This window comes from Sarcophilus harrisii, chromosome 1 (assembly GCF_902635505.1).
Source record: "Sarcophilus harrisii chromosome 1, mSarHar1.11, whole genome shotgun sequence".
Taxonomy (NCBI): Eukaryota; Metazoa; Chordata; class Mammalia; order Dasyuromorphia; family Dasyuridae; genus Sarcophilus; species Sarcophilus harrisii.
Genome location: NC_045426.1, coordinates 327,207,735 through 327,227,945, shown reverse-complemented (window position 1 = coordinate 327,227,945; position 20,211 = coordinate 327,207,735). Strand labels below are relative to the sequence as shown.

The 20,211-nt window shown below is 31.1% G+C and overlaps 1 protein-coding gene across 6 annotated transcripts in view; it reads left to right on the top strand.

The window, feature by feature from the left end:
* VPS13A (vacuolar protein sorting 13 homolog A) overlaps window positions 1-20,211 on the top strand; it is a 238,714-nt gene that overhangs the window by 52,391 nt on the left and 166,112 nt on the right. For all 6 annotated transcript variants that reach the window (XR_004230796.1, XM_031945506.1, XM_031945511.1 and 3 more), the window contains 11 exons: window positions 1,092-1,154; window positions 1,621-1,747; window positions 3,500-3,594; window positions 4,728-4,870; window positions 6,523-6,712; window positions 6,816-6,930; window positions 8,896-9,032; window positions 11,090-11,222; window positions 11,949-12,066; window positions 13,286-13,424; window positions 17,145-17,226. Coding sequence is in view for 5 of the 6 variants with exons in the window: in XM_031945506.1 (XP_031801366.1) it covers window positions 1,092-1,154; window positions 1,621-1,747; window positions 3,500-3,594; window positions 4,728-4,870; window positions 6,523-6,712; window positions 6,816-6,930; window positions 8,896-9,032; window positions 11,090-11,222; window positions 11,949-12,066; window positions 13,286-13,424; window positions 17,145-17,226 (1,342 nt within the window). In the remaining variant the exon portion in view is untranslated. The remainder of the gene's footprint in view (window positions 1-1,091; window positions 1,155-1,620; window positions 1,748-3,499; window positions 3,595-4,727; window positions 4,871-6,522; window positions 6,713-6,815; window positions 6,931-8,895; window positions 9,033-11,089; window positions 11,223-11,948; window positions 12,067-13,285; window positions 13,425-17,144; window positions 17,227-20,211) is intronic.

Genomic DNA, 20,211 nt, shown 5'->3' with positions numbered 1-20,211 from the left:
ATTTGACTCAGTTTTCTTTATATTTTAGAAATAAAGTCTTTATCAGAGAAGCACTGGCTGTAAAAATTATTTCCCAGATTTTCTTCTAATCTTTACTAAATCAGTTTTGTTTATACAAAATCTTTTAAATTTAATGTAATCAAAATTATCCATTTTTCACTTCATAATGTATTTCTTGTTTGGTCATATTTTCCTATCTTCTCCAAAGATCTGACAGGTAAACTATCTCTTGCTGTCCTAAATTGCTTATAGTTATCACCCTTTATATCTACATTAAGAACTGTGATAAATTATTGTTATTCTCTTGTTCTGCATAAAATGAAACAATGGCCCAGATAAGTGAAAACTGACTCAAACAGGACAAGTGAATCAAAGATCACACCATTAACTTTTAGTTAAATTTTAGACCAGAACCAATGTTTCCTGATTTTGTTCAGTATTTTGTCCAGTAGGTATTCTTTCTGCTCCTTGATGATGCCTTTTATTTCCTTAGTTTTCCCTTTGCCTAAAATCCATAGTGCTGAATACAAAACAGGGATGCCATTCACTGAGAATATGTTGATTAATTGATTTGAAGAGGCAAAATAAAAATTGTTTTAATTTCCCTGGCAGTAAATCAGTTGATCACTTTATCTTGCCAATGATTATTCTGTTAAAGGTAAGCATAGGTTCCTTGTTATTACCTAAAATCATAATTAGCTTCATTTAATGTACGTTTATACTTTTAAGAAATTTTCAGGTGATTTAATAGATTTGTGTTAATGTTATACTGTACTATATTTCAAATATTTGCATATATTTAAAAAATTATACACCTTTTTGTTCCTTTTGGTAATGACTGGTCTGTCTGATACTTTTGTGTCTGTGTTAAAATTGCTGTAGTTGATAGAAAATAGCAATGCTTTTCAGGTGTTAAATCTTGAAAAGTGAGGTGTTTTCCAATTTCTTATCATTTTTTTTATTTTGTTCACTTCATGTCACCCTTCTTATATGCAAAAATTCCCTTAATTTAAGCAATAATAATTTAATAGAGCTATCTTATATAAAGTTATAGGTGATATTAGCACATCTTTTCTCTTTTTTACTTTCAGCATTTGGAAAAAGTCTTAGATGTATTTAACATCATTTTGGCAAGACAACAAGCAGAAGCTGAGGTAAATTTAATATATATGTTTTCAGGTGTTGGAAAATAAGATCAAAGTCTTTGAAATTAGATGATAAAAGTCATATGAATTTCAATTTAACCATCTAAAATACTTTGGCCTTAAAATACTTTTGACCTTACTCTTGTGAATGTTAAATCACTTCTTGTGAAAACAGTAGTCTTTTAAAATCTTAAATTTGTTGAAGAAAAATACATTATTCTGGGACAGTGGCTTTTATTGAGTTCTTTCTTTTCATAATAAAAAGGAAACCTCTTTATTAGCAGCAGTTCTTAGAAATCATGTGTGACTTTTAACTATGTAATTTGTCATCTACTTTTGTAAATGTAAATGTATATGTCCGGCTTTATAGGCCTAGGAAAGATGAGTGTGAAATTGTTTTTTAATTTCTAGCTACAAACCAGTTCATCAAATTCATTTTATTTTATATAGTTTTATGTAATTTTCATTGCTGCAGATAAAAAAAGCTGGATTCAAAATTTTTGGAGCATCTCCTGAGGAAAATAAAGGATGGTTTGGTTGGATGTGGAATTGGTCAGAATCAAATACTACTACTAATGAGCAAGCAGATGCTAAACTTACAAGTATGTGTTTTTAATTAAATTTAGTGTCATTAATCATTTAAATGTGTGAAGTTAAAATTTTGAAATAAAAATTTGCTGTTAAAGCTAAATCAATTCCTATGACATTTCTGTATTTACATTTTCATGCCAGTTTGCCTTTGAAACATGAATTCATTCATTTTGGTGGATTGGGAATTGATTTGATGACTTGGTAAATATTTCTAGTTCATTGTCACCTTGAAGGAAGATTCTGGTGAAGTTTTGTTAGCCAGTATTTATTTAGTGCCTATTGTCTGCTTAGCACTGTGGTGCCCTGAGGATATAAATAGGAAAAAAAACTTTTGCCTTCAAGGAACTTGCATTAAATCTAAAGGAGGAAGACTGTACATAGTGGGGAGGACAGGAAGGACTGGAGTAAATATCTAATGGAAAATCACTGGAATTTTAAAGTAGAGAGCAGCCAGCTAAGAAACGAGGAGATGCTCTGAATTGAGCTCCCATTTTAAATGGAAGCTTTGGAGTTTATGCCCTATTCTCCATTCAGAGGGACATAGGATGGTGATGCGCTGGATGGAGTACTTGGTGGAATGTTACAGAATGATGAGTTTTCCCATACACTCCCCAAAGAATTTTTGCTTTGCCTTGTGCTTTTTAATATTTTTATTAATGATTTTGTTAAAATTATTTCATGAACCAAGTGAGCCTATGTCCTGAAGTTTATGCTAAGCACTGGGGATACAAATAAAAAAGTTGAACAGTCTGTGTTTTCAAGGAGCTTAGGTTCTAATAGTCAGGAATATTTCTAGAAATTTGGTGGCCAACGAAGGGAGTTAGAATCTAGAAAGTTTAAAAATAAAATTGAGTAGAGCAGAAAATCATGCTTCTTCCAGAACAAATGACTATTGATTCCAGTTTTGTTTTCAGAGTAAGAAGTGGAAATTAGAGAAGAATGTAGGAATGTTGCATGAACAACTAGGTGATATAGCAAATTGGTCACTGATCTTTTGAGTCAGAAAGAACTGAATTTAAGTTGAATTTGGACACTTTATTAATTTTAATTTTTATTAATTAATTTTAAATTAATAATTTCATGTTTACCTCAGTTTCCTTTGCAAACCTTAAAAAATTATATACCTGCTAGCTGCAGCTATTGTTGGTAGTTGTTGTTTCAAGGAACATACTTTGGTAAATCAAAGACAAAAATGAAAGTTAATTAGGGGGTAGTATTATGACAATTACGATCTATTCTTAACAGTTTGCTTGAAATTTTACAAGGTATTTTTGTTTTTTAAAGGTGGCAACCAATAGTTGAACATGTTTGTCCCCATAAATTATTTACATAATTTATGAATTTTTTTTTTGTTTAGCTTCAGTTTGTAGATGCTTTGTTTCTAATGAATTTCTTAATTAAAGTCTCGCTATGATTTAGAAAATAAAGTCCCAGATTTTTCATACTCCATTTCATAGTCAACTTAAACTTTTCATTTCATCTATCTTCTGTCCCTTAAACAACATTTTTTAATTTTTGTTTTTATTTTTTATAAATAATGCTTTTTTGTTTTCAAAATATATGCGAAGATAGTTTTCAATATTCACCCTTGCAAAACCTTGTATACCAAAGACAGTGAGTAAACCAATATATTAAAACATTTTAAAAGATAATAAATGATATACATTTTTTAATGTCTGCTAATATATACTAGTTTTATATTCTTTGCAAAACTAAAAAAAGCTAAATGATAGTTAATGTTTTTTTTATTTCTAATCTATAAGGTCTTGAAGAATATATGACACCTGAAGAGAAGGCTAAACTCTATGAAGCGATTGGTTATAGTGAAAACATTGTTGACCCAACACTGCCCAAAACAGTATGCTATCATTACATGGAAATTTGCTAAATGTTTGCTAAATGCCACCATTTCTTATTGTATCATCTTAATGTTTTGTGATTTATTTTTTATGTTTGGAAAAGTAGGTAGTATAAAATAAGTGTGTGTATATAAAATAACTTATTTCATTTATCTTTAATGAATGTTTTGAAAATCTTTTTAATCTTTTTAAAAAGATTTAGCTTTTGTTATATCAGAAGTGGTGATCAATCCCTCCCCCTCCCAAAAAAGAGGCAAAAACCAAAAACTTTGTAAGGAATTGATCCTAAATTAGGATACTTTAGAGCTGATTGCATTTTAGAAATTATTAAGTCAAAGATCCTTTTATATTAATAAAGAAGATGGTTTTGAAAAAATGTGTTTCTAATATTACAGAGTTTAGGACTGTCATCAGCACTTTGATTTCTACTCCTATCTCTAAGGTAGAAAAACCCTTCCTGATTTTGGCTAGCCAGAAGCTCCTTAGCTTGCTGTGGCTCTTTTTAAATTCTTTTATCTTTTATTGGTAGTTTAGGAAGAGTTGAGCCACAGCATTTGGCTCTGACCTCATGTACCTACCTATTCTAAGCTCATTGGCTCCTGGGAGAACTAGGGAAAGCAAGCTGGGTAGATACATATTATATATGAAACGTTTTACAACCAGGACTGTTAAATACTTGGGTGCTAGCTGCTGGGCCTGGATTCAAGAAGACTTAATTTTGTAAGTAAAAATCTGGCCTCAGTCAGACACGAGTTCTGAGACTGTGAGCAAGTAACTTAACTCTGTTTGCCTCACTTTGTTTATTTGTAAAATGAACTAGAGAATGAAATGGCAAACTACTCGGTTTCTTTGCCAAGAAAACTCTTGTGTGCAATCACAAAGAATCAGATGTGACTGAACAACAAATTGAATGCTTATCTTTATTGAAAGCTTATATTTATTTTCTTGTGTACTTTCTTTATGAATATAACATTTCCCTTTGCAAAAGAGAGATTAAAAATTTCTACCTATTTCCTTCTGTCATATAATGACTTTATAATGAAATGTATTTAAAGTACATTGGACTTTTTTTTTTTTGGGGGGGGGGAAGGTTGTGGAAATAATAAGTGTTACTTCTTTACATATTCCCTAGTATGAAGCCAAAAAATTATCTCTACGATTGGAAAGCATGCATATTTCCTTAAGAGAAAATCAGAAGAAATCTGAGTTGGTACTTATTTCTTTAGGAGAATTCAGCACATTGATCATACAACGACCAGGAGCACAAGCAGTAAAGTAGGTATCACATTAATTTTAATCCTATTATGAGAAAAAATCATATTGTAAGAATTAGAAGTTGTCAGAATCTTACATATTCTTCAGCATTTCAATACAGGCATGGTATTATCTAATAATATTTTAAAAGTTTCATTTCAAATATAGTTTAAATATAAACTATATATATATATATATATATATAGAGAGAGAGAGAGAGAGAGAGAGAGAGAGTTTGTATAATTTTAAAATATACCCAGAACTTGTTTTTAGTGTGAGAATCAATATTCAGTCATCAACTAGTTTTATTGTGTTTCAATCTTTTTATAGAATTTGATGATACTTCCTTTTAAAATTGAACTTAATATATGTAACAACTGCTAGTTTTTCTATATCACTCTAAGTAGGTATTGAGAAATGATTAAAGTTAATTTAAAATCTATATGCATTAATTAAGGACTTAGTATGTGGCAAGCATTATAGTAAGGACTGGAGATATAGAGAAAAACAAAAAGAATTTCTGCCTTCAGGGAGATGACACCCAAATGTGTAAGATAACATATAAATAATTAGGTATGTACAAGATATAGACAGACTAGGCAAAAGGTAATCTAAGAAAGGAAGGTACCAATAATTGGGTGGACCAGGAAAAACAACCTGAAAAAGGTCAGATTTGAAGGAAGTATGGTAAAATAAAAAGGGAGAACATTCCAGGCATCGTAGATAGCCAGTGCAAAGGAAGGAGTGATGAAGTGGTGTAAGGAATAGCAAATAAGGTAGAATAGCTGGATGTTAGACTGTGTGGAGGAAGAATGGAAATAAAGGAAGAGGCAAAGTGTTAAAGAGATTTGCATACCAAAAAGAGGACTTTATATTTGGTTCTGCAGATAATAAGAAGCCACTGGAATTTGTTGAATCATGAGGCAGCATTTTCAGGTCCATGATTTAGGGAAATCACTGTGGAATCAGAGTAGAGGATTGGTAAGATTTTAGACAGTGAGACTGATTAAAAGACTTGTAGTATATCAGGCAAGAAGTGATAAGAACTTGTACTAGAATTAAGAGAAGGGAAGGATGTATCAGAGATATTGTGAAGGTCAAATAACAAGAGGATTGATTTATTAACTAATTGGATATGTGGAGTGAGGCAGGAATTAAAAATGATACCAAGGTTGCAAATCTGGATGACTGGAAGGATGGTGGTACTTTGATAAAACAAGGAACTTAGGATTGGGGAAGGATTTGGGGAATAATGGTAATAAATTCTGTTTTGGTAATGTTGTGTATGAGATGTTTTTTCCAGTTCAAGTTATCCAAAAAGCAGTTGGTAATGTGGCAGAAGAGAGCTCAGAGCTACATATATAGATAGGGAATTTTCCGCGTTCAAATGATAATTGAACCCACAGCAGCTCTTGAGATAATGGTTAATAAAGAAGAGAAGAGGTCCCAGGACCGAACTTTGAGGGACAACCACTTTTAATGCTTTTGACATGAATAAAGAACCAGTAAAGCAGATTGATGCACATTTAACTCTACCACTTAAGGCAGAAAATATATTTTTTTGAATTTATTGGCTGATTTTAATTTAAACTGTTAATTTTTTATATTATGTTTTTAATACTGAAAATGCTTAATTTTGTTTATCAATTTCTGTATTGTCCTTTTTCATATAGATTTGAAAGCAAAATAGATTCATTTTGTATTACTGGTTCATCATATCGTCACTCAAAACCACGTCTCCTTTCTCCATTGGATTCTTTTTCTTCACTTTTCAAAATTAAATTTGAGACCAATCCATTAGATGGATCTGCTGCTCAGAGATGTGTCATAGAAGCTGAACCTTTGGAAATTATATATGATGCAGTAAGTAAAGAGCCTTCTATTATCAGAACTTTTTCTTTGAGGTCTGTATGAACATAAACTTGTGTTGTGTGTTATTGTGTTAGTGACGATTGTATTTTAACAGAAAACAGTGAATGGTATAGTGGAATTCTTTCGGCCCCCAAAAGAAGTTCATTTGGCACAGTTGACTACAGCAACTTTAATGAAACTGGAAGAATTTCGTGAGAAGACATCAGCAGGTAAAATGCCTATATTCAATGCTATATTCAATATTCAACAAAACTACTTAACACATAAATAAAATGTTCAGTGTAAATTTAAAATTTTTTAAATTTAACTTTTAAACATTTTAACACTTTAAACAACTTTTAACATTTAAATTTAAATGCTAATAATCTTACTTTTTTTTTTTTCTGGACAAATTATCATGGTACTTAATTTGATATATTTTTACCTTTCAAGATAAATATGATAAGAAATATGAAGCAGTTTAATGTAATGGAGGGCTGTCCTCAGACACAAGAGGTTCTAAATTTAACCCTTTCCCCTGACACACCCCAGTCCTATGACCCCTGGACAAATCATTTAACTTCTCAGTGCCTTTGTTAATCCTTCAGGAATGTAAATTGTGTAACACTTATTGTTCTACTCTTGGGAAAATATTTGCTTGATTGAAAGTTCCTTACTAAATAAAATTATGAATTCCGTTCCCCCTAAAAAATAGTAGTGAATATGTCCTTTTCACATTTTGAAGGATCAAAACTTAAATTGTTCTTTTCAGTTATCCTTTATGGAAACTCTAAAGTTGGTTTTCAACTTCTTTCTTCTTTTTTTTTTGATACCTAAACTTGCTTTTCTTGTTCTTCCTTTCTCCCTCTCTCCCTTTCTGTTTGTTATCTTGTAGTCTTCTTATGTGATACTCCTTTGCTAAGTTCATCTCTATTTCTGATTTTATATTTTCCTGGATGATATTTTTGTAAAAAATATTTTATTTTTCCAAATACACGCAAAGATAATTTTTACCATTCACCTTTGCAAACCCTTGTGTGCCAAATTTTTCTCTCTTAAAAACACACAATTCTTTTAAGCATATTACTACATTTATACTGCTGCATAAGAAAAATCATATCAAAAGGAGAAAAAAAAAGAAAAAAACAAGCAAAGAACAACAGCAACAAGGTGAAAATATTATGTTGTGATCCACATTCTATCCCCACAGTCCTCTCTTTGGATGCATATGGCTCTCTCCATCAAAAGTCTATTGGAATTGCCTTGAATCACCTCATAATTGAAAAGAGTCAAATTCTCATATTAATCATCACATAATCTTCTTGTTGCTATATATAATATTCTCTTGGTTCTACTCATTTCACTTGGCATCAGATCACGTGAGTCTCTCCAAGCCTTTCTAAAATCATCTTGCTGATTGTTTCGTATAGAACAATCATATTCCATAACATTCATATATCATAACTCATTCAGCCATTCTCCAATAGATGGGCATTCACTCAGTTTTCTGCTTACTGACACCACAAAAAGGGCTGCCACAAATATTTATGCACATGTGGGTCCCTTTCCTCTTTAAGATCTCTTTGGAATACAGACCCAGTAGACACACTGCTGGATCAAATGATATACAACAGTTTGATAGTCATTTGGGCATAGCCTGGATGGTATTTTTTCTGCTTCTTCCTTTGTACTAGATATAGCAATTAATATGTACCCAATGTAATACTTTGAATGCTATATTATAGTAGGGGAAATGAGACATGTACCCAAGTAACTACAAAAACTAGGTTGAATTATATACATCTGATGAATTCAACATAGCAGCTAATTAAAGGACAGAAGGGTCACTTTTTTTGAGCAATAGAGGGTAGTTAACCCGATTCATTTTTGGAGACTTCCATATTGACATTAATTCATTAATATTTATTTTTGTGCAATTAATTAATTTATCTTTTATGTGATTATTCAATTAATTTTAAATCCTAAGTATATTATTATGATTACTATATTTATAAGTTGATTATATCTGTATATATATGTTAAAATTATATATCAAAGGATGTATGTTAAAATTATATATCAAACTCAACAAGATTTATTTAATATTTTAACTTGCATATCAATTTGGCAACAAATATTGTGTTCTTATAATTTGAAAAATTACTAATTATAATATTTTAAATTTTATTTTGAAGGTTTATTATATGTTATTGAAACACAGAAAATTCTTGATCTCAAAATTAATATGAAGGCTTCATACATTATTATCCCACAAAATGGATTTTATACTGCCACTTCAAATTTACTTCTCTTGGATCTTGGTCACCTAAAGGTATACATTTATAATACAATATAGAAAGCTTGCTAAATATTATTTTGATAATTCTGAATATGTTTGTTACTTCCCTAGCCTGCTACATGGATAATATGCTGTGGTACATGTAAATTTTTTTTTTTTTTTTTTTTAAGATAAAACCAGTTATTAGAATTAGCAGGTAAAAATTGCATCCTTGGTGATTATTAAGTAGAATTTTCATCTGGTCAGATTGGTTCAGTACAATTTTGAATGAAGATGAGCCAGTTGATTTTTGAAGAATATATAAGAAGGTATTGTTAGGGATTCAGGAACTTATTTGAGTTGAGATGAATTATAAAAGCATAAGGATTTGAAGGGAATTCAGAATTCATTTAGCCCATGCTTTTACCTCCAAAATTCTTCCTTTATTATTATTCATATGTTAGTAGCAGGAATTGCTTTTTTAAAATGCTTACACAATATTTATGGAAGTTAGAGCATTGCTAAAGAAAGGAATCTCTTATATTTATTTGCTTGTTTGTCCCAGCCCAAAATTACTTTCTTATGTTACAGATAGGGAAGCTCTCTGTTGGAGATTTTGTGTTTTGACCACGGCAGATTCAAAATTTGAGTCCCCTGTCCTTTGACCCATTGTATTGTGCCTTCTCCAAGGCCTGGAGATCATTACATTATTTTCCTTTGCATTTTAGATCTTTTAGGTTTCCAAATTAATTTTATTATTATTTTTTCTAGCTCTATTGGAACTTTCATTTACTAGTATTGTCATTTCTTATTTTGATTGGCCCAACAGAGATCAAGAGATCCTTGTTGTTAATTTTCAATTATGTCTGACTCTTTATGAGCCTCTTTGGAGTTTTCTTGGCAAAGATACTGAAGTGTTTTGCCATTTCCTTTTCCAGCTCATTTTACAGATAAAGGAACTGAGGCAAACAAGGTTAAATGACTTATCCAGGTTTATAGAATTAGTGAGTGTCCCTTTTGTTATGATTTTTCTTTCACAACATGACAAATATTGAAATACATTTAAAATGATATACATTGATTTTTCTTTTACAACATGAAAAATATGGTAATAAATTTAAAATGATGTACATATAATCTTTATTAGGTGTCTATTATTATTGCTGTCTTGGTTAGGGAGAACAAAAGAGAAGGAGGGAGAAAAAAATCTGAAACTCAAAATCTTTTAAAAACAAATGTTGAAAACTATTTTTAACTAGAATTGGAAAAATAAAATACTTTTGAAAATTTAAAAAACATGTTTAAAAAAAAAAAGGTCTTTCTATGTTCTACTTTATAGAGTTTTTAGCATAAATGTGTATTATACTTTGTCAGAGCCTTTGTTTGTCTGCATCTGTTGATGGGGTTTTAGGTGCTTTTTTAATCAGATAAATTATTCATTTAATTCATTCCTAATATTGAATCATACTTTCATCCCTGTTATGTCAGATAATTGTAATGAAAAATTTGTCAATAAGCATTTATTAAATATTCTTTTAGGTGATAAGGATACAAGTACAGCATGTTTATAGATAAATACAGAATATTTCTAAAATAAATACTTTTATTTTGGAAGGAGAGATTAACAATATTAGGAAGCAGGAAAGCCTTTTAAAGGAGGTAGCTTTGGAGTTGACCTTTGAAAGGGTATTGAAATTCCAAGAAGTAGAGTAGTAATTGAAAACATCAATATTTTTATCATTGACATTTATGGAAACATCTGGTAATAAGTTATTACTTATCAAGTAATAGTTATCTAATATTAGTAATAAGCTTTAACACTTTAACAAGTGTCAATTATTTAATTACATTTTGGTATATATGATTCCTTCAAACTTTAGTGGTTATGATTTTTATCTTCAGGGACAAACCTCTATTTAATGAACTAATTTAATGGGACATATCATTTTTGGTACATTTAATACGTACCAAAAAACATGACTGTGTGTTTTTTTCCCATGTCTGAATTCTTGTTGTTTCCAGTTATTTTATATTTTTAAAAAGTGGAAACTCTAAAGTGAAGCCATGCTTTGAACTGTTTTAAATATGTCTTAATAATATTTACTTTTAAGGTGTCAAGCAGAAATCGTTCTGAGTTACCACACATTGAAATAAACCAGACTAATATTGAAGAGATTATGTCTAGAGCTTATGATAATTTTGATATTCAGCTTAGTAGCATACAGCTGCTTTTTAGTACTGCTGGTAAGTAATATAAATTATTGTGTGTTTTTTTTTTTCTTTTATTCTCTAAATTTTGAATTTTTTTAATTAGAACGTCCAATCTTTGGAATTATTTTTTTCTTTGATTATGACAGATTTCCACAGTATGAGAACTTGGATAATTCTAGTATTGTCCTATTAAGAGTTTTAGTTCCTCTTCTCCCCTCCAACTGTTAATTTTTAATTATTTGGGAAGATTATTAGATGAATTCTCCAGGTGTTATATACTCGCCTAAAGTTGTGACTCTATTCTGATATAGAGAAGATTGACTTTTATTTACCAAAATTCTATTGAAACCATGAGTGCTTTAAAAAAAAAAAAAAAGACATTCAGTCTTTAAATATGTTTGCATATAATTAGTGAAATTACGTAATTCTGGTTACTTTTTGATTTTTATCAGCCCTGAGATGTGCTCTTTTTCTGTAGCCTACCCTTCCTTCTAAAATGATTTAGCTTTCTCTCCAGTGATATTTACTGCTCTAATCTAATACCTCTGGGTTGTTAGGAAGCCCCTCAAGAGTGTAGGTCAACAGGAACTTTAAGCAGCAGTAAGAGAAGAAAGAAGTGGAGAAAACAAACCTGGGGGAACCCAGTGATCAAGGGAGGATGATAATAAACAGATGATGATGGGAGTGTTCCAGGATTATTCTGAAGCTTTCAGTTTCTATGTGTAGCAAATATAAATGTAGTTAATTTATTGCTTCCAGGTGATGATTGGAGAGAAGCTCGAAAACTCAAGTCTTCTCGTCAGCATATTTTGGAGCCGCTGCATTTTAATGTGGAATTATCCAAAGCCATGGTTGTCACAGATATAAGAATGCCTAAGTATGTTTCTTTTCTTGGTTATGTGGATTTGTTTCTCAATAATTGAATCATTAGGAAAATGTTTCATTTATATGGCTCTTTTAAAAGAAATAGCTCTGTTTTAACATGCATTTTAGTGTCTGGCGGAATGAATTTAATTGTTATGGAGTAACCTGTTTAAACAAATAACATTTTAATATCTGGCTATATATGATGCATTTTTTTTCTTGTTTTAGGAGATGACCCATAACAGTGTTATACTGTTCTTTTTAGAATAAATTTTATCATACAGCTGTAATAAGTACTTATACTAACTCTTATTCATGTAGGACTCAAATCAAGTTTGGATTTGGATTTCTCACTTACATGTTAAAGAAATGACAAATCACTATCAGTTGTACTGTTCCTTCATTAATATCATCATCACCACTGTCACTGTTATTGCCATCATTATTTCCCCTAGAACTACAGCACATTAAAAATTTTATTATCATTATTCAGTTGCTAGCATTTAATTGTCCTTTTATGATAAGTCATTTAAGAGCAAGGCTAATGTTTTTTTCTTTCCTGTCAGTGTAACTCTTTTTCATCAGTCATTTCCTCTAGTCTTCTTTTTTCAACACTCACCTTAAGGGATATATGGATGTCAACCTTCTCTTTCTATCTTTGACGACTTGAATTTTAAATGGCAGAAATGACATGAGGCATTGAATTGTTTGCCTAAAGGTGGTAATAGCATGAAAATAATATTTCAGGCATATAGGGCGAGATCCAGGTCTAGAAAGAATGAGTCAATTAAGAATAGATTTTGGCTGCTTATCTCCTGGGAATCTGGGTCTATATGATTGCAATGAAGAAAGAGCTTAGAATTAAATCATTGAGGAGAAAGCCTACTGTCTTTTTTGACTCAGTTTTGACATTCCTCCATCCCTAATGCCTGTAAGTAGCTAAAGCCATTTATCTTAGTCCCAGTGTAATTTGAAGGACAAAGAGAAAACTTTCCTCTTTAAAAAACACTTCTTTGCTATTATGTGAAACACTTAAAATCAAAAACAAGACTTTCATTCCATAATTAGAGAGAAAATACTTAAAAATGAAAAGGAATTTTGGGAGAATTGGTATTCAGGAACAAATGTGTATTATGACTAATTTGAAGGAAAAAATATGTAAAGTAACAATTTTCTTTTAATTAAATCTTAATTAAAACTTTTGTTAATCATTTTTCTTTTTTTTGGAATAGGTTCAAAGTTTTTGGACATTTGCCTCTACTTTCTTTGCAAGTTTCAGAAAAAAAATTAAGAGGGATTGTGGAATTAATTAAAAGCATTCCACAGTTACACAATGGAACTGATGTATCTGCTCCTCCAAAAACTTCTATGGTAAAGCATTGTTTTTAAATATTAAGGAAATAATACAGTATTTGAATCTTCAAGAAAATTGTCTAAGAACAAAATAATTTTACAAAATCTGAGAATTTTAAAATTGGAAGGGACCTCAACATCCATCTGATTCATGTAATATTCGAAGAAGAATCTCTACTGCAATATGTGGTCATTAAGCTTTTGCTTGAAGATCTTAATGTAGAGGTTATCTACTTCCCAAGTCAGCTCAGTACATTCCTGAAAAGCTCTGTCTGTTGGAAAATGTTTTCTTCTACCACATGTCAATCCCCTTTTTGCTGTTTTCTCCCTGATGCTCATAATTCTATATTCTCAAACCTTTGTGAGTATGAAAAGTCTAGGAGACATAATTTCTGGATAATTTATAATCAGTTTATCAAGTTTAACTAGCATTAATAAAATAATGGTCATTGGCTTTCTCTCATAAAAAAGATGAGCTTTGGGAACCTGCTGAGAGTTTAAATAACACTGGAAGAATGAGTGTTCTTAACAGGTGAAAATCAACTCTTGATTGATTAACAATTAATGAGAGAATGAGTATTCTAATGAAAAGTGGGATAAAAGTGTTATGTTTCTCCTATTGAAAATATGACCTGATCATGAGACTCACCTGCCTTCAGCAATTTGGATAAAAGAATCCCATCTTTATTCAAACTATTCTGACTTATTTTTTCCTTCCTAAACTAGATACTCCTAAATTCTAATGGAACTTCTCAAGGACAGTGGTTGATTTTCTTGGGGCAAAATCTCACCTAGACTGGATTCTATTTAAAAAGTACTTATTTTGAGGATTTGAATAATCTCACTTAGCAGCAGTATCCTCCAGAGACTGTCTGAATAACTAGAGTTTGGTTTTTGAATGAGGAAATAGAAAGGGAAAACCTTAATTTTAATTAATTACTCAATTAAGAGTATTTATACTTAATACTAATTACTAAATCAATACTAATTATTACTAAATAAATACCAATAAATTACTTAGCTAAGTGTTTATACTTAATACTAATTAATTAAATACTTAATTGATAATTGGTTATTAATATATGAGAAAAATAATCATTCCTCTCACTTTCACCCCAAACCACTCTTCTCTTCTCTTGCTCCATTTCAGGAACAAATGGAACAAGTCTAAATTGCCACATATTTTGTCCTTCAAATAGTAGAAGATAGCTCTCTGCTTTCCTGAGTCTTCTCTTTCCAAGCTAAATGTCCTATTCCTTCAACTAATCCCTTTGTGGCAAGGAGTAAATGCTCTTCATCATCTTGGTTACTCTCCTCTGGATATTTATCAATGTCTTTCCTTAACTATGGTGCCCAGAATTAAATGGAATATTCTACATATAGTCTAACCAGAGAATAATGCTGGGGCTGTTACTTTTTACTGCTAGAGAGTATACCTCTCTTAAATCAGCCCAAGTTATCAAATTCATTTTTTGCCTGCTTCAATATATTTTTCATCTATACTGAGCTTGTATTACACCAAAAACCAAGATCTTTTTCAGATAAACTGCTGTGTAAACTACTCCCCCGATCTTATTCTTGTGAGGTTATTTTCTTGAACCCAAGGATAAGTTTTTACATTTATCCTTATTAAATGTCATGTTTACTAGATTTAACCAAATGTTCTTATCTTTCAAAATATTTTTTAGTTTTTGTTACTTGTTTTTAGTTATCCTTCCACACTTTGTATTATCTGTAAGTTCAATAAGTGTGCTATCTATGCAGATCATTGATAAAAAATGTTAAACAGCACAGACTGAACACAGTTCTCTGATACTCCACTGAAGACGCCCTTATCAATGGACATAGGACCATTGCTACTTTTTGAATATTCTTTGCTGTAATTATCCTTTAAAAAACAACAACAACAACAAAAAACGACCCAACAACTCCAGCTCTTTTAGAACTTTTAACATGACTAGTATTGTCTTATAGTACCATTCCAAATATTTAATCCTTTTTACCTGTTCTTTGCTCTTATTTTCTATACTTACGTTCTTAGAGATATAAGTTGATTAGTGAATCCTCTGAGCACATTTAAAATAGATGTCCTCAGGTGACTTTTTTAAAAAATAAATTTCTCTAATAATTCCTTAAGGGCAGCTAAGTGGTACAGTGGATAGAGCAGTGGGCTTGAAATCAGAAAGATTCATTTTTATGAATTCAATTCTGACCATTGACACTTACTAGCTTTGTAACTGACCAAATCACTTAAATCTGTTTGCCTCAGTTCTTTTTCTGAGGAAATGAGTAAAATGAACTTGAGAAAGAAATGGCTCAAAAACTATTACTTATCATTACTTAACTTGGAGGTCTGTTTGGTTCTATAAAAGAATCACAGAAATATTTTTTTTTTTTTGCTAATAGTCCCTGAAAGAGTTATATCCAGTGTGAAGAAAATTCTGTTTTAAGCTCTTATTAATATATTGAGTTTTTTTCTTCTGTACTTTGTTTTACATAGCCTCATACCATTTCAGATTACTTTGAATAAAATAGTAAACTACTATTACTTTGAAGTCCTCTAACTGAATATGTAAATAATCAAGAATTTGGTCATTAAACTGTATAAGTAAAGATAACAAATTAGGAAGCAAAAGAATCTGACACATTTTTCAAATATTTGAAATAATCCATTGGATTCAAACAATGAATTATTATAATTATCACTTAATTAAAACTAATTTGGAAAGATTTCTTCTTTGACATTTTTTGGTTAGCATATATTTTAATTTATTGATATATAATGCCGAAAATCTTCGTCTTAATGTTCCTAAACAGAAGACGAGTTATCAAAATATGTTTTAATTAAGACTAATTTTAAGGGGCAGCTAGGTGGTGCAGTAGATAGAGGACCAGCCCTGAAGTCAGAAGGACCTGAATTCAAATCTGATCTCATACACTTAACTACTTGGTAGCTATGTGACCCTGGACAAGTCACTTAACCCTAACTGCCTCAGGAAAATAAACAACTAACTAAATAAATAGACAAACAAGCAAACAAACAAGTTTATATTGCTACTTTTACCTGTGTTTGTTTGCATTTTTGAACCATGTTCTCTTGATTTACTTTTGGTCTTTTTTGGGGGTTACTTCTCTCAGTAAGAAATAATATATTTGAATTATGTGACATGTAGAATGTATCCATATTAATTGATGACATTTCTGTTACATAATCTGCATATAATTATCATTTACATACGTAGCTTAAGGAAACACATTGAAGAATGATTTATTTAGTGTATCTTGATGGTCAACCTGCAACATAATATGTTGATCTGAACAGAGAAGTGGATTTAGATTATAAGGAAGAAGTCTCTGATTTATAACATCCACAATTAAACAGAATTATCTTGTAATTTGCACTCTAGAACTGTTTAGCAGAAACTGAATAAACCTTCTCATGAATGTTGCAATCCATATTCCTTAATTGGATAGAAAACACAAAAATGACCTTTGACATCACTTTAATTCTAAGATTCCCAAGAAATGATGAGTTTTGAAAAATTAAGATACAGATAGGATCCTAATTAGTAAATTTGATATGAACTTATTTGTATTTGAAAGTTAATTTCTTTTAAACTTCTGTTATTAAAAAATTCAGGTCAGTCTTTCCCACTTCATTTACATTCGTTGTTTCCTTATTAAAAACATTTCTGTGCATATTTTTATAATCTTAATTATAGCCTTCTTTGTTTTCAGAATCGTGTATCTACTTTTGGAACACCACAGCTTTCACAAAAGCTACTTCCTTTTTTTGAACTTCACTCCATTATCGAAGATGGTAAAGTAAAACTACTTAAAAGAATATTGTGCATTATCACAATAAAAATTTACTGCATGATATTTGAAAGTAGATTTTTCATAATTGCACAGCATGAGAAAATGTAGGATGTAGCCAGCATCATTGTAGAAAACAACCACATCATTTAGACTAAGGATACTTAGAAGATCTGTCCAAAACCCTAGAGACTTTACTCTAGGTAACAATAATCTCTAGATAACTTTTAGTATATGGGCTGTATATCCCTTTAATTATATTAGCAGCCATCCTTTTCTAGTAACATATTTCTTAAATGATATCTTTTATAGTACTTGTTGCCTAGAAGCTATTATAAATAATTTGAGGAATGCTATTTATCTACCACATTATTGCTATTGTCCTTTGAGTCAAGTCTAATTTTGTTTTTCCATAGACTATGCTATTTCATTATTTGCAATTATATAATACAATTAAAGAACTTTGATTTTTCAAAATAAATTTTGTGTGGGGGAGCAGTTGAATTCATTGAAAATACTATGTTATTTTCTTATCCTCTCATTTAATTTTTGACTCACATTATTGGCCATTTGCAGTTGTCATAACCATATCTGCGTTAATTTAATGGCATTGGCATATATGTATGTGTCTTTAAGCCAATGCCATAAAATTAACCCAGATATATGCAAATACAGTAAATGATTACTTTATATATGCATAGTAGGGAAAGAAAGAGGGGGAAGGGAAAGGAAAGGAAAGGGAGGGAAAGGGAAGGAATGTGTGTGTGTGTGTGTGTGTGCGCACACGCTCATGCACAAAGGAACAGATTTTTGCAAATGAACAAACAGCACATATTCAGTGTATCTTATATTTTTCACATCACAATATTATTTGATCCATGCTGTGGATTAGGAATTCATGGAATTTGTAGAATTATAAATTCATTGAAATATTTTTTCAATTGTGCATATGTTTAAAGATTAAATGGCACTGAAACTATAGGAGTACTTATTTACAGATGCAGAAACACAGACATATTTAAAGGTAGTGAAATCTGAACAATAGATCTATTTGATTTTTTTTTCCTGTGTAGATCATTGTGCTAATTTCAAGTAATCAGAAATCTTAGTGAAAAGATTCTTGCAGTCAATATGTCATCTGTAAATAGGATTATCAGTAAGATCTCTGCTTTTTAGACTCTGAGAATTATGTTCTTCCAAATATACTATCTCCTACAAATGAAACACTTCCATGTTCATGAACGCTGAAATTTCCCTATTTTATCAAAATTTATTGTCATTCTTTACCATTTATCTTGCAACCCTGTTCTATGACTTTCAGTCCCTTGATATAATAGCTCTTTTTGGGTTTTTACCCTTGTCCTGTCTGGCTATTCCTCTTTTGCTCATTTTGACCTTTGGTGAACCATTTAAGTTGCATTGCCTTTGCCACCTGCTGCCTTCACTCCCTCCCACATACATGATCCTGAACAAATCTGGAGAAAATCTCAAGACTATGCTGCCTGAGTCCACTACAAATTTGTTAAATAACCTCAACTGGTCTCCAGTACAGCAAAACAATTTTCTTATACCTCCCTAATGAATTCACTACATTACTTATCACAGAAGCTTTTCCAAATCTTTTTATCCTTCCTCATATGTTTCTTCCTTCCCTTTCTTTCTCAGTTAAGAACTCATATTTCGATTAAAAAAAATAAAATAAAATTGAGGCCCTTTCCTGAGAAGTTCCTCTTTATTCTCTTTATCTTCCATCCCCCGGAAGCTTCCTGCTATTTTCTGCTCCGTTGTGCTTGTCTCTTATAACGAATTAGCCTTTCTCCTTGGCAGTCCGATTCTGTTGTACTTTCTCCAGCTTTCCCATTCTGATTCAATCTTTCTTTTCTGCTGGCTACCAGTATATTACCTACAAACATATCTTTGTCTCCCCTGTCCCTCCAAAAAAAACTTCACTTGATCCATCCATTCCCCATGCTATTGTCTCATCTCTCTTCTTGCTTCTGTGTCTAAAATCCTTGAGTGTGATTCCATTTGTAGGACATCCTCTGTCATAAATAAGAATTCTAAATCCTCTAAAAGGTGCAGTAAATGAACAACCTCAGGGTAAGTGAAGCAGTTTAAACTTTTAATATGCTCCTACAGAAGTGAGTATACAAACACCATGAGTTTACACACTAATACAGAAAGGAGAACAAGCTTTTATACTCTGAGGTTAGTCCTCTTCCTCCCTTCAGAGTTCTGATTGGCCGGGTCCTTCAATTTATAGTCTTCCTCATCCATTCCCTTACATATTGCTCCTGGACATGTTCCCCCTCCCATGTTCAAAAATGATGACTTATCACCATTCTGGGATTATGTCAGGTAATATTTAGTGAGCCTGTTAAGCAGGTGTTTAACAGTTTCTATCCTTGCCTCTTTTATCAGGTTTTTGTGGTTAGGTTAGCTAGTTCCTTCTTCTGGAAGCTCATTGGTAAATAGTGCTATTATCCTACATTACCTTGAAACTTGGAACATCTTATGGAAATCTAACTTTGGGTGTTTCTCACACCTTTATTTTCTTTCCTTTTTCCTTTATACTTTCTATATCATGCCTTCCCATCTAATCATTCAATCATAACCATTATTTCCAAAGTTACTAATAATCTTTTAATTGTCAAAACTAATGGCCTTTGCTGCCTTTGACACTAAATATTTTCCTTTTTAGGCTTTTGTGATCCTCTCATCTCCTGACTTTCTTCCTATATGCATTTTCTTTTCAGTCTTTTTGATGAATCTTCAATCAAGTTACTTCAACTAAGAGACAGCTTGTGGCCTCAGCCTCTGTCCTTCAGTAGTATTTTACTTGGTGATTGTACAAACACTTGTGGTTTCAGTTGCCATTTTTTTTCTGACAATTTTCAGTTCTATTTATCCAATCCTAACTTTTCTGCTTCTTAAACTCACATCTTCTCACAAACTTCTAAACTCAATATCTTAAACTGCCTGTTCTACA